The sequence below is a fragment of the Lathamus discolor genome, chromosome 4, assembly GCF_037157495.1.
Source record: "Lathamus discolor isolate bLatDis1 chromosome 4, bLatDis1.hap1, whole genome shotgun sequence".
Taxonomy (NCBI): Eukaryota; Metazoa; Chordata; class Aves; order Psittaciformes; family Psittacidae; genus Lathamus; species Lathamus discolor.
In genome coordinates, this window is record NC_088887.1 from 102704910 (window position 1) to 102720233 (window position 15324).

Consider the following 15324-nt stretch of genomic DNA (forward strand, 5'->3'; position numbering starts at 1 on the left):
TTCTCCTATCTTATTTATTAAAATCTTAAAATCTTCTTAATACTCAGGATGTTTTATCCCCAGACTTGAGCTATTTACTGTTTGTTTCTATACTCCTGTGGTTTAACCTCAGCTGGCAACTAAGCACCACACAGATGCTTGCTCACTCCACCACCTTCTGTCTCCCTGGCCTTGCAACCCCCCCCACCCTGGCAGGAGGGAGAATTGGAAAGGTAAAAGTGAGAAAACCCATGCTTTGAGATAGACAGTTTAATAGGTAAAGCAAAAGCTGCATACACAAGCAAAGCAAGGAATGCTTTCACGACTTCCTACCTGCAGCCAGGTGTTTGGCTGTGGTGGTTTAACCCCACCTGGCACCTAAGTACGATGCAGCCATGCATTCACTCCCCATCCTCAGTGAGATGGGGAGGAGAACTGGGGAGGTGTAAAACCCATAGGTTGAGATAAGAACAGTTTCATAATTAAAATATATTATAATAATAAGGCTAATAATGAAAAGGGAAATAATGAAAAGAGTGAGAGAGAAAACAACAAATGCAAAACCAAACAGCAGTGATGCACAGTAAAACTGCTCACCACGTGCTGACTGATGCCTAGTCTGACCCAGGCAGCAATCAATTCCTTCCGGGTGACTCCCCCCAGTTTATATACTGGGCAGGACGTGCTGTGATGTGAACATCTTTTTGGCTAGTTTGGGTCAGATGTCCTGTGTCTGCTTCCTCCCAGCTTCTTGTGCTTCTCCTCACTGTTTGAGTATGAGAGACTGAAATGTCCTTGATCAGAGTAAGCGCTACTTAGCAACAACTAAAACATTGGTGTGTTATCAGCATTGTTCTCAGACTGAAGCCAAAACACAGCATTGTGCCAGCTACTAGGAAGAAAATTAACTCTACCCCAGCTGAAAGCAGGGCATTGGCTATCTCCAGGAAAGATGGGCTCCATCATGCATAACAGTTACTTGGGAAAACAAAATGCTGTAACTCCCAAGGTCCCCCACTTCTTCTTTCCCCAGCTTTATATGCTGAGAATGATGCCATATAGTATGCAGTATCTCTTTTGTCAGTTGGGGTCAGCTGTTGTGGCTGTGTCCCATCCCAGCTTCATGTGTACCCCTGGGCTACTCACTGGTGGGGTGAGGTGCAGAAAAGGCCTTGACTCTGTGTAAGCGCTGCTCAGCAGTAACTGAAATATCCTTGAATTAGCAACACTTTTCTGCACAAATTGGGAACTTTATCCTATACCAGCTAGTGTGGAGAAAATTCTCTCCCAGCCAAAACCAGCACACATACTTGGTATTGATATTCCTAGAACAGTAGTGCTAGCTTATAATTGTGTAATAAGGTTGGGAATTAAAAGGATTTGTAGGTGTTAAATGCTTCAGGTTTTTTTGGAAATCACTGCTCTAGTCCATAATTTTTAAGACATTCGGTATTTGGACTAGGTGATCTCCAGAGGTCCCTTCCAACCCTAACAATTCTGTGATTGCCAGTTGAAGTTCATTAAAATTTGGGTATTTCTTTAGTAGTAAACTGTGTCATGTAAAGTGAAAAGTTCAGAATATGTTTTTGTTGTTCTACTATAAAGTGATTTTTTTTTTTTTTTAGATAGAAGGTCTGTGTTTATTAAAAAAAAAAAAAAATCACTAAAGTAGTAAGTTTGCAAGCTGTAAGTGTTATACAAAAGGGAAAAGCTTATTTAGGAGTTCTGGAAAATCGTGAGGAATCAAGATTGGATTAAGTCAAGCAACGGAAATGAAATGTTTGTTAGAATGTTACAAGTGGGGCTGTTTTTGACATACAGGACACTTAAGTTTATGTTTCAGCATGAACATGTTGGTATGCTTATTTATCCATAACTTTTCCCTTGTACTTTTTGCAGTAGCAATTGTGTAGCAGTTACTTCCTTTTTTTTTTTTTTAAGTATAAAATGCAAAACTTCCATTTTCTACCTTTTGTAAATAATTTAGTCTTAGAGGAGACTCTGTGTATATGCTGTGTATGTAACTATGAAGCCGCATTTGTAATTCAAGTACTAAATAATAACCCAGTCCATTAAATGGATACAGTATCTCCTATTTTCAGCAGATCTGGAAGAAGAGCAGCACCGACATTTGTTTGAAGTTTTGTGGTTATAAAACCATATTCTTTTAATCCAATTCATGACTAAAAATGTATTTTATATTTTACGTTTCAGGTTCCTTATTGGTTCCAAGACTGATGCTGAAAGGTTAGTCAATATAGTATGTGTAACCATATGGCTTGATGCCAAATAATTGATTTTGTTCTTTCTAGCCATTATGACTGCTAATGTTATGGTTATGGAAACAGATGCAGAGCAGATGAAGGAAATAAGAGGAATTAATCATCGTAAGAAGTAGAATATAGTGTGCAGTTTCTGTATTTAGCAAGCAAGGAAAAACAGAGAAAAAGCAGCTTATACCTAAATTTCAAGCATGTTGTTAGCAATTTGCACAATTATTCCTGATTACACGGATAATAATAAAATTCTGAGAGCATTTAGCAGGAATTTCATCTTGACATTTTGTATGGTAAATTAGCATTCGTGGGAGTAGTTAATTTGAATCTTAAAGCGTAATCTAGGATTTAAGAGGTATGCAACTTATTTTTGTGTGTTGTGCATGCCTTGGTTCATCTTTCTTAGAGAAGCAAGTAACAAAACAATTTTCCGGTATATATTAGTTGTAAAATGATTAGAGTAGCAACTGCCAGGTAACAAGCAGCAAAATAAGTACTTCCTCGGATATTCATACATCACATAGATACCTGCATTTGTGCATATGAGCACAGAACCTTTAAAAAGCAATCTCTGTTCCACCACCACCCCCCTTTATGTGCCTGGCAGGGAGTCCTTGATTTGGTCAAAAATCAATAATAATGTTCACTTTAATAGATAGTTTTGATAAAGAAACTCTTTGCTTGTATTTTCTCCTAACTCCTTTGTGCTAATACTTTTGCTGTTTGTGCTTCAAGCTGAATTGGGGGATTAGTTGGCTGAAAACTAAAACAATAATACAGCAGTTTAGTTTTAACTGGGATTTATTTCCTGATCATGTTTGTTACTGGATTGCACAGATCCTTCTGTCAGGATAAACAGTTGGATTTCAGGGACTAGGACAAGAAGAAACAGTAGAGGAGGAAGGAGGCAGGACCACCTTTTTGAGCACACGGTGTTTTATTACTCTGATACCAAGTTAAGGCAGTCTAAAATCAAATTGCTGAAAAATGTACACTGCAGCCTTTCCTCTGCTGTTATGTCTTGGGCCCTTGCTTATGCCTGTATTAGTCACATGACAGATATTTGAATCAGTGCTATACCAAAATAAAGTGTAGTTCATAGCATTTAGGTGTAAGCTAATGGAATATTCTTGCAATTTGTTACTGAGGTTCAATCTGCCAGAGCATGAGTGACAACAGGTCTTCAGCTTGATTTTTCAAGTACGTAAGGTCGCTTTGTGTATTCTGCTCATGTTTGTGAAACAGTATTCCCTCAGCTTGGTTCTTTCAAATTAGTGGAGATGTAGTATTTGATTTGGTAGAACAGTATTTTAAACTTGTTTGCCTGATGCTATTTATGCTTTAAATTCCTGGATGCATCACTGCTTATTAGTCTCGTAGAATAAGATCTGGCTGCCCTGGTGCTCAAAGAAGAGTGATCACTTTTGCTGAGATAACTGGTTCTTGGATGTACGTTCAACGTGGACCTCTTAATTTATCCCTTGCTTTCAGAGTCCTCATCTGACATAGGCCTCAAGTTAAAGGAGGGTTGACTGTTCCACAGGGAGCATAAGCAGAGAGGGCACAGCTTTATAAAAGATACTCAACCCTTGTAAAGGGAATGGGATCCGTATTGGCTGACATCCTAAAGAACTACAGTTGCTTTTGGGAACTGTTCTGTTTTACATATTCCTCCAAATACGTATCAGGAAGAGACAATGATTAAAAGAAAACTTGAAACAGAATAAATCTAAGAAAAGTGCCCAGGAACATAAAGTAATATAGATATATTTTTTATATGTGCATCTCTTTATATGTACACTTATGTGTAAAGTATGTAACATATGACTGGGTAGCATACACAATTACATGTTTACATATATGTATCTACTTTGAAGTTCAAAGTTGTTAATCTCTTTGTTCTTATTGTTTGTTTCAGAGTGGTGAACCAGTATCAGGAGTTAGTACAAAATGAAGCTAAATGTCCTGTGAAAATGTTTCATAATTCAGGTGGATCAGTCAATCTTAGTCATCTTTCTCCAGGGAAGGAAATGGAAGTGAGTTTATCAAGCCATACAATTCTTTCATTTGCACTTGATTATTAGGATAATTTTTGCTTTGGCATAATCATTCAGTGTGAGTATATCGGAAAAGTTAGAGGAAAGCACATTGTTTTCGCTGTTCAAATGTGCCTTTTAGCTTTGTGTTTCCCTCCCCACCCTGCAGTGTATGGTATAGGTAGATCCAAGATTTTACATTTTCCCATGGTTTATATGAACCTTTCACAGAGCAGAATAGTAAAATGCAGCTGTGAGTTATATTTTATAGGTCAGTAAGCATAGAAGCAGATGGAGTAGCTGAACATCTTTTACCTTTAGAAATTATTAAAATTACTTTCTCTTTGGGGACAAAAACTTTCCCAAAATACTCACCAAAAATCCCAACACCAAAAGCTTTAAAGAGCATATGCTTATATGCACACATCCAGTAGGAATTCCTGCATTCCTGGATTGTCATGCCTGTTGGCACTGCCTTCTGTTTCACTTGCTGCTCCTGGCTTTTAGTCGGATTAAGTGCTGTAGCAGTGGGCTGTATTTAGGGGTCCAACTAGTAAAGGAATTTTGTATCTGTTGGGCTATTTTCTTTGCTACATTTTTCCCCTAAATAACTGCTTTTAAACTGCAGCAACATTGGTCTGAAAGAATGTACTTGGTGTCAGCCAGAAGAGCAGCGTGCAAAGACCAGCAGTTGCAGGAAAAATGAGTGTTTCTGCATCTGTGTATACACCTACAGACAAGTGCATGTTCATTTGTATATATATATGTGTATCTGTGTGTATGTGTTAAAACCATAGAATAACTTGGGGTGGAAGGGTACTTCTAGAAGTCATCTGGCTGGCTGCCCCACCAAAAGCTAGACCAGAGTTACTCAGGTTACTGTATTTAATGATCTAGTCCGCTTCTGAATGGGACATTAGTCTTTATTTTCAGAGTAAAGAAAGTGGGATATAATAGTTGAAAACTTGTCCTCAGAATTTTCCTTTTTTTTTTAAATAAGCAAACAATTAGAAACATACAGAGGGAGTGTCTTTTATCACTGGGAATCAGTAAAAGCTAACCTCTCCAAGAGGGTTCTGCACAATGCTGAATGCTCTGATTTGTTACCTTATGCACATCTAATTTAGGCTTCGGCATTGAAATACTCCATTCACTATACTGACAGACTCATTTTCTAGTTTCAGCAGTTTTACTTGTGTTTACAGGATGGCTGCTTTATAGGTAAATATATATATAGACTAACTGTAAATGTGTTTCCCTGTTGAGTCAGCTCAAAACACTCTTTTGATGGTGTCAGCTTATTGAAATTATGGATTTGGGGTCTGTTGTGAGCAACACAGAAATACAGATTTGATTAGCTGAAGTTATTTATGTTCAAACAGCCTGATAAGTAGGTCATAAGAACAAACAAAAAGGGAGCACCTTTCCTCTGAAAATATTAGTGAGGTTCTGATCCCATAGAATTCAATGGGAAAATGTATATTGACTTCCATGCATTCAGAATTTTCCTGAATGTACTTAAATGTACTCTTTGAATCAGGAAATCTGATCCTGTTCTCTAAATACATCTTGGTTGTAAATGGCAGATGTAGACAGATGGTGAATAAATGCAATTATGTAATGTTTCAAGTAAGACCAAATTGTCCTTTTACTTACAGTGCATCTGTCAGTGTGCGTTTGTGAAAATTACTAGGAAGGATTTCAGAATTGAAGAAACAAGAGAAACTCTTTAATTTTTTTTTTATAATTATTTTTTGCTTAGTTTAAATTTTACCTGCATTTTCAAGCTGCTTCTTGATGGTAAGCGTTTTATCTGAAGAGAGTGTGTCATAGGTTAAGTTTCTAAAATACATAAATAAAAATCTGAAATGTTTGAAGGTAATTTTGTCATGGCTGAGAAGTCTAATACAAATTAATTGAATTGTCTTTTCTGTTAAATATGTGGAAGTTCACATTATTGCTGTGGTAGTGTTAATTTCTCTTTCCTCCTAGCAGCCAGAAAGTATATCAGGCTCTGTTCAGTCTTCAGTATTGGGGAAAGGTGTAAAACACCGACCTCCTCCTATCAAATTACCTTCAAGTTCAGGAAGTAGCTCCTCAGGTAATTACTTATTGCTTGGGCATCTCCTTTTTATGTGTTCTGTCTGTTGTAAAATGACTTCATATCCTTTTAGTAATGATTTAATTAAAAAAAAAAATCAGTATCTTATCTGTGAAAAAAGCATAATTTTTTTATTTTTGATTATATTCACAAAATTGTATCCTCGAATTAACATCTACTCACAGAACAATAATGTATTTTAATTATGATTTTTCAGGTAATATTTTTAGTCCACAACAGTCAAGTGGCCATCTAAAATCCCCAACTCCTCCTCCTCCTTCTAAGCCTCCTGGTCTTTCTCGGAAACAATCTATGGATCTTAATCAAGTTAGCATGCTCTCTCCAGCTGCCATGTCTCCTGCAAGCTCTTCACAAAGTGAGTCACGACCTAAATTCTCCATTAAATCTTAGGCTTTTGCATAAATGCTTCCTGAGATAAACTACTTAACCTGTGGAATGATGATACTTTAATGTACAGTGTACCCTAAATTGTATAAGTTGTGCAGGCTTAGGCAGGTCTCTTGTTCACTGTATGTATTTTATGTTTATTGTAACTGTGTTCGTTTTTTCTGTATATATGTATGCACCCTCTGTGTATACGTTTTAATACAGTTTATGCAATTAGTGTGATCTCCTCATTTATGAAAGGCTGGTAGATGATGTGATGAGATAAAATTCCAAAGTGTAGCTCTTTTTCCTCCAGTGTAAAAACAGTATGTTAGATCAGTTTGCCTTTACATAATTTAAGCATTTTAAAATGTTATAGGAGCTGGTGCAGTTGTATCTCTATGTATGTATATAATCTGATCAGTTCCAAGGTGGTGATACAATAAACAATAAGATGATTTTTTAAAAACACTCCTGCACTGTTTTACACATCATTGCTGACTGCAAGTGTGGTGGTGATGCTGCTGCTGATAGCACCATATTCTCAGGTGTTAAAATGTAAATTCCAATAAGTGACGTCCTAGTTTAAATATTATTATTAACACTGACAGGATCATTGCAATTATAGCTATAGATCATAAACACCTTTTAAAATATGTATGTGTCTTGAGACATTTCAAGAACAGACTTGTACAATGAGAAATCATAGCTGCATTTTTTCAGGTTTTTATGAATAATTGTATACTGTACATTCCAGTATTCTGCACAGTATTATAATACACTTTTTGCATTAAATAATTTAAAATCTGGATAGCTCAAAAGGTGTAATTTTTCTGCCTTCTTATTTTGCACAGAGAAAAAAAGAAAACTTAACGAAAGTTTTCTTCTAACATACTGACTCTGTTTTTATGTTAGTGTTATGAATTGTGTAAATCTGCTGCACACAATTGTTACTTTAAGGCCCTGGTCACAACATTCACATTTACTTCCTTTCTTGCTGAGGGACGTGAAAGCTAAATAAAGCCCAGGAAAAAAAAAAAAAAAACAAAACAAGCAAACAAAAAAAAAACCCAAAAACAAAAAAAAAAAACCCAAAACACCTCAAGCTTTTGGGGATTTTTGTTTTTCTATTGATAAACTGTGCCTACTGCATCCACAATGAGTGTAGCTGTACAACCTACTTTTAAGCAGAAGGAATTACACATTAACTTTTAAAGATGCAGTATTATCCTCTGGTTCTTAAATATTTTTAAAAAATATTTTTATTTGGTCAAAATTTGGCAAATGGAAGTTTAACTATCTCATGAAACTTAGCTCAACCCATGATTCTTGCAGTAGTACATGTTCTTTGTTGAATCTGTTGTTTTCCATGATTCGTTTTTAACACAATGCAGTTGTGCAGGCAGTGCATATAAACTATAAGTTTAACATTTTAGGACAAAACAGTTAATTACGTTAAAATAGTCACTAAGAAACTGTTTTAATTTAAGTATTTCTGAATGTAGTTAGGACTTAATGTGTGATAAAATATGGGAGGCCTTAATGGAGGATACAAAGTTGTGTATGGCTTGAGGAATTAAGCATGGAGAGTGGGTTTTCTGTGTGATTATACTGCATCCTTAACAATGAGTGTGTGCTGCAACACTCGTGTCATGTAGAAATTAACACTCGCAGTCTAAAAAAATGGAACAAATTGTCAGTGCTAAATAACATTCCATTAACCTTATTATACAGAAAGGCTGGCCTTTTATAACAAACTAGCATTTTTTATTTTTCTCAATGAGCAGGGTCTGGAACTCCTAAACCATCTACTCCTACTCCAACCAACACCCCTTCATCGACCCCACACCCTCCTGATGCTCAGAGCTCAACTCCTATTACCCCTTCTGCCACCCCTACTCCCCAAGATTCAGGCTTCACCCCTCAGCCCACTTTGTTAACCCCGTTTGCTCAGCAGCAGATGTCTCTGAGCCAGGCACTGCCTGTAATGACCATTCCTCTTTCCACCATGGTAACATCCATTACTACAGGAACAACATCCACCCAGGTCATGGCAAACCCTGCAGGACTTAACTTCATCAATGTAGTGGGCTCTGTGTGGTAAGTTCTGATGGTTTTTAATTTGCCCTGGGAAGGTTGGTTGTTGGGGTGGGGAGGGTGGGAGTGATACAGGACTGTCCAGCATCCAGTGGGACAGATATTTTTCAGAATCTGCAATCCAAAAAGATTGTTCACTTTGTAATTACGAAGTCAAAAGCCATGAGAAACTATTTGTACTTAAATATAAGGCACCTACTGTAAGAATATATTAAGAAAGACTTGTATTGTTTTCAGCTTTTCGGATGTCTATAGCTTGATTTTGTAAGACTTAACCTCAGTTTGAGGTATTGAGGTATTTTTCTCTTGAATTTTAAAAACTTCTTTATTAATCCAAGAGGAGATGAAGTATCATAGGTAGACAACTCTAAACTAAAAATGGAAAGAGAGTTGGTACTAAAGTGCCTATGAATGAAAGGTAAAAACCAAGAAAACAACAAATCTGGTTTCTAAGAATTTGATCAAACGTTGAGGTTAAACATTCTTTGATCCTTAAAACTCATTTTGTGTTTTAAAAAAAGAAAAAACTGTAACTGCTGCTGTCAGAAATACATTGTGTGTTATAATGTGAACTGCTTTTTAGACTAAATAAAATTCTGTGATCAATAGAAGATGGCCAGTATAAGATACATGGTGTTCTTCAGTGCAAGTATTGGACATTTGAGTTACTCATCCAAAGAGTTCAGCAGTTGATCAGTGTTGATTAATTAATTTTTTTTATTCAAAAAGAAAACATAAACTTGTTCCTTAACTTTTTGTTATGATAGTTCAACTACTTTGAAGACTGACGATATTTCAGTATTTCTAGAAGAACCACGTGTTTTATTTTCTGTACATTATACCAAAGGGGGGAAAAAAGTGTCTATCCTGAGAATATGGGTTTATGTATTGGTTATGCCCTAAGCATAATGATTTTTTTAAGCTGCCTTGATGCCTTATTCATAATCCCATTTATAGCAGACAGTTAAATTATTTGTCATGAGACAGGGCAAAACTTTAGTTACTCAGATTTACTTGTACCACTTGGGTTTGATGCATTGTCTTTCCTCTTCTACAGTGGAGCGCAGACACTGATGAGTGGTTCAAACCCTATGTTGGGGTGCAACACTGGTGCCATAGCCCCTGCAGGTATAAATCTGAGTGGCATTTTACCATCAGGAGGTCTGGTACCAAATGCCCTGCCTGCTGCAATGCAGTCTGCCTCTCAAGCAGGTTAGTGTGCATAAGTTTGTAAACCACCCTACAGACAGGGACAGTATGAAAACATATTGTGAGTACAGTGGACAAAAGTGGCCACTATGTGGATAGATTGTGTATTTGATGGCTGGAGCTCAGGAGCAACGTGTGTGTTTTTGCATTCAAAGTGTAGGCTATGCTTTAGATTCATTTTTGAGCAGCTAGAGTGGGGAAACATACTCTAAACCTGGATTGTTTGGTATGCTCACTAGGAAGTTCGAGATAAATTCCAAATTCACATGCAACTTTGATAATGATGACTGCTAGAAAAAAAGGCATGACTTAGAGGCCTCACTTTTTAAATGCGCAAAGTATTTTATTCTGTCCTTTGTACAGCTTTATCATTGTAGAATCATAGAATGTTTTGGGTTGGAAGGAACCTTAAAGATTACCCATTTCTGTCCTCCTGCCATGGGCAGGTACACCTTCCACTAGACCAGGTTGTTCAAAGCCCTGTCCAGCCTGGTCTTGAACACTTCCTAAGATGGGGAATCCACAACTTCTCTGACCAACATGTTCTAATTCTAGTAGGACAATTAATTAGTTCCTTATTGCCTTCAAATATGACTATATAAATCTCTATGCCACAATATTCATTAAAGCAGGATTTAAAATCTTAGTTTATTTTTTCTGAACATACAAGAAACAAAAACTAATGTATGATTATGAAATCAGAATGATAGAAAAGTCTTCAAGATATCCATCATTTATGCTGAAACAGGGTCAATCTGTCTAAAATATGCTGAACCAATGTTTGTATAAACTGACTAAATGCCTTCACTAAAGAAGATTCCGATCTTCATTGGTGGCTGTTTGGAGTAGTTCATCTACACAAAATGTTTCATTCTAATTACAGTGCATCTCCTTAATAGCAAGTTAAATTATTTTTTTAAATTGTATTCCTTGCAGACATTAAAAATAGTTGTTCACCCTTTCTCTTTACCTCCTAAGTATCAAACGTGCTGTCATGTCCCACATTTGTCTTCTCTTTCTGCTAGGTCGTACTTTTCAAGCCTTTCATAATCTGTCACTCTCTTCTAGACTGTCCAATTTGCTTACATCCTTCTTAAAATGTGATAACCAAAACTGGACACAAGCCTGAGCTTGGCTGATTTACCACTGTGGAGCAGAGCAGAATAAATGCATCTCATCTCTTTCACAACATTCCTGTTAACATTTCCCCAAATGAGGTCTGCCTATTTTTTATCTATATTTTTTGCAACAGCATTACATTAACATAAGAATGGCATTACTGGTTTAGGCCAAAAATCCATCCAGTTTATATTCTGTCTCTGACAGCTGCCGTTAGAGGATACTTAAGAGAGAGCTTAAGATGAGGCAGAAGTGTGAAGTGAAATATCCCTTGTATGCAGCCTGTTCCTATTGTGGAAATCCACAGCTTTGAGACATTCTCAGCTGAAGACTATTGACATGGATCTTTGTGCTTAATATCCCATGCTAGACTTCTAGTCTGTGGATTTATCTATTTGTTTTTTTAATCCATTTATATTTTTGGACAACAGCATCTTGTGACAGTGAGTTATAGTGAGTTATTTATAAATGTGAACTGTATGAAAAGATTCTTTCGTGTGTTCTATAGTTTGTGATATGGTTTGGATATGTGTGTGACTTACTGTAACTTCTTATGTCCTTTCTTGCTGTACATACACAAAGCTAGTTACTCACAATTTTGTATTCATTCCTTTGTCTTTTTTTATTCAGTGTTACTGAATTTTGGATCCTTTCTTTAATTCACTAGGATCACCTTTAATTCTAATTCTGTCCTTTCAAACACTATCAACCTTTATCAGTTTGATGTCACAGATTTTTACATGCTATGCTGTCACCCACATAACAGATGGAAGTAGTGAACTGAGCAAGGTCTGCGGAAGACCTTTTGGGGATTCTGTTTGACAGACACTATATACTGGAGAGTTTGTATCAGTTCTCTACCCACCTCATCGCTTACCACACGTACATCTTTCTTTAACATGGCTTTGAAGAGTCCCATGCGGAATAATGCCAAAAGCTCTAGAAGTCAGATATGTCTTGCCCGAAGCCCTTGGATGGATGGGCAATTGCTAAGATTTTGAGTAGGATTGTTTTCTGTTAGTGATTGAGAAACTGAGAGCCTGTTACTTCATTGAGCCCTTGGACATTTCCGGATTTACTGTACAAACAGTACAGTTTTAAAGCCAGAAGAAGAATGACTGAAGAATAACTGCTGTGATATTCTCCACATTCACCTTCATGTAAATGCATGAACAGGTTTTATGTTAACAGGGTACAGTGTTTAGTAGTCATACACATTTCTTTCTGTTTAGTCAGCTCTCTGTAAATTTGAATCTGGATAACTATGAACTCACCAGCATTACAGAAAATACAGCATTTTATTAAGTATACAGTAATCCAGTTTTCCAACTTCCATGTGTTTAGAAATAATCCCAGTGGAAAGGGCTATTAATTGCAATACACAAATGTAGTTAAGTGAAGAGTTCCTACTAATAAAAAGATGTTTTCTTTAACAGGCAGCCCCTTTGGTTTGAAAAATGCATCAAATCTTCGGCCCTTAAATCTTCTACAGGTAATTGATATACTCGGACACAATGATAATGATAATTTCCTATATTTCTTTAGAGACATGTTTAGTACTGCATTGCCCCCCACCTTGGTCTTTTTGAAGCCAGTTGATTGGACAAACCATTTACTGCAAATTTTAATGCTTATTTAAAATGCTTAGAAGAAGCAAGAAAGCTGCTTCCCTAAAGACACTAAGTAGCAATCATATTCCTAGCTCATAACAAAGCAGCTGATTCTCATTAATAATCTAAACATGCTGACATTTGAATTCAAGAGATTAATCCTAAAATGCAATCTTTTATTTTCAAGATTCACCTACACTTTCATTGCAAAATCATTCTTTAAACTGAAATTATTAATATTTTTAAAGTACAAAACTACATTAGAATCAGGGTTACACATAATAATGCCTAAAAGCCAAGCTCAGCATGCATAGGTAGGTGCAGAAATTAATAGCTTTAAAGAGCTTCTGGTAATGGAAATAGAAGTTCCTGTAAGATACGGAGTTTAAAAGGTCTGTAAATGTTTTCTTTCCACTAAGCATCCATGCAAGTACAAACATGAGCAGAAGTTCCTTATTATGTCACAGTTCCATTTAAAAGGAGAGCAGGGTGTTTATAGAACCAGCTGGAGATCCTGGATCTTGAAGTCAGCTGCAGATGCAGTTTCAGCATTCCACAAGTGTTGCGCCATGCTTTAAAACATTAATACCAGTCAAAGATCAGCTATACTTCTCCTCCCACTACTGTACTCACTCCAGAAACATGGAAGAGGGCAGGCACAGGAGGCAGTTACGCCAGAGCAGAGCTCTTCTGTAAAACTGAATATGTGTGTATTCTGTATGTGTGATTCCACACTGAAGTACATCCTTTCAAGCTACCTCTGCCACTCATATGAGCCAAGAATAATTTGGCTGAAATCAGTGCAATTAAAGCTGGGGAAAGGGGGAGAAATCAACACTGTTTCACTGAAGCATTGTTTGGTTGGGTTTTTTTTTTTTTTTTTTTTGCATTAGACCTTGCAGTTCATTGACTGGAAGCATCTATTAAAATTCAGTGGAATATTCCGAAAGGGAAAACAACATACAGTGCTTTGCTTTTGAAGCCTAACCTTTACATTTTCAGAATATAAATAATAAAACTCTATTTTCCTGTGAAAATATCTTGCTAGAATTTGTATTCTGAGCATAAGGCTTTTTCACAAACAGCAGCAATTGTAAACTGATTTATTTCGAAGGATTAAAAAAAACCAAACCCAAACTTAGAAACAGCAAACAGAACCAAAGCCAAACCTCCAAGGAGTACATCATTATCAATATCATGTTTATCCTCATATAGTGAAAAACTCAGCAGTTTGATTGAATTATGCCTTTTGTTTTTAATCCTCAACAGCTTCCAGGTGGTTCACTTACTTTTAACCCACTCCAGCAGCAGCCACTGTCACAGTTTTCTCCACAGCAACAATCTCAGCAGCCTATAACCTGTAGTCCTCAGCAACAGGGAGAACAGGTGTGTGCGAACAGCCCTCAGCCTGGGGTGCGTGGATCAAACAGTTTCTCCTATTCTCCACATCTCCACAAGTAAATGAGCCTTTACCCAGTAGATCTGAAGCAGAGGGGAGGAAAGTCTTCCTCCAAACCTTTCTCAATCTGCAGAGACTGCAGCAGTTTTGTTGCCTTGGCTGGACCTGGGTTGTTCTCTGTTACTTGTATCCTGTATAAAAGAGCTGTAACAAAACAAGTGTCTAAGCACTAACTCTAGCATGAAGAGAGCCAGCTCACTGTATGAGAGGTGTAAAATCAGCTTAGTGTTGTCCTGTTTATAACTAGCTGATGTAGAGATACATCAGATAAACACATTAAAACCATATTCAGGACAACTACGGAGTAAGTACAAATTCTTACTTACACTGCTGTGAGATGGTATATAGTCCTCACTGCTGTAGTTCAACACAATTGTTCTCTTTGCACCAGAGGAAGTACCAGTTGAGTTTAAAGCTGTAATCTTAAGACACTTGCTACTGCTGCCTGTAGGTAGCATTAAAGGCTTTAATCACTGAAGAAGTCTAAAGTCCTGAAAGAGACTGATCTGCCTGTTCTCAAAATGACAAGATTTTGAGTGGTTGGTTCTACCTGTGCCTAAAAACTTTCACCAGCACTTATGCACCAATTTGGGAGAAGTAGCTGCTCTGATTTTGTCGTCTTTAGTTTTTGTCTTTCCAGACATGTTTGCCAGACTTCTGTTTGCCAGATAGCCTCTACTGGATACTCCGTTTATCATGATAATTTTGTTCATTCTGCTGTAGACTGGTCATAAATGAGATACCTCTTTCTAATATTTGTATGGCATATAGTCTCCTGTGTCACAGGCCTTATTCTGGAATGTGGGACAGTTTAGTGGGATTTGTTTGCAGAATACAAATGTCAGTTACTATTTGAACTACTAAAAAGAAATCATGCAAGCACATACTATTGGGTTTTATTTTTGAGACATTCAACTTTCAGGAGAATTTACAAAAAAGCTGACGTGAGCCTAGTTCTTCACATGGCAGAATGGTTTCCTCCAGAAGAACTACCTCTCTGCACTGGCTGACTTGCCCTAAGGAGCTTCTCTCTTACCACACATTATAGGCT

At 36.9% G+C, this 15324-nt stretch overlaps 1 protein-coding gene across 12 annotated transcripts in view; it reads left to right on the forward strand.

Annotated features, from left to right (window-relative positions):
- The window catches only part of SUPT20H (SPT20 homolog, SAGA complex component), a 33242-nt gene that overhangs the window by 14793 nt on the left and 3125 nt on the right, over nt 1-15324 (forward strand). For 4 of the 12 annotated variants that reach the window (XM_065678363.1, XM_065678362.1, XM_065678366.1 and 1 more), the window contains exons 15-22: nt 2194-2226; nt 4174-4291; nt 6284-6392; nt 6610-6768; nt 8567-8879; nt 9934-10088; nt 12641-12696; nt 14084-14200. In XM_065678363.1, coding sequence (XP_065534435.1) covers nt 2194-2226; nt 4174-4291; nt 6284-6392; nt 6610-6768; nt 8567-8879; nt 9934-10088; nt 12641-12696; nt 14084-14200 — 1060 coding nt within the window. Of the gene's footprint in view, nt 1-2193; nt 2227-4173; nt 4292-6283; nt 6393-6609; nt 6769-8566; nt 8880-9933; nt 10089-11153; nt 11303-12640; nt 12697-13707; nt 14201-15324 lie in introns of those variants that run through there. The other 8 variants (XM_065678364.1, XM_065678367.1, XM_065678373.1 and 5 more) reach the window with 6 other exon arrangements.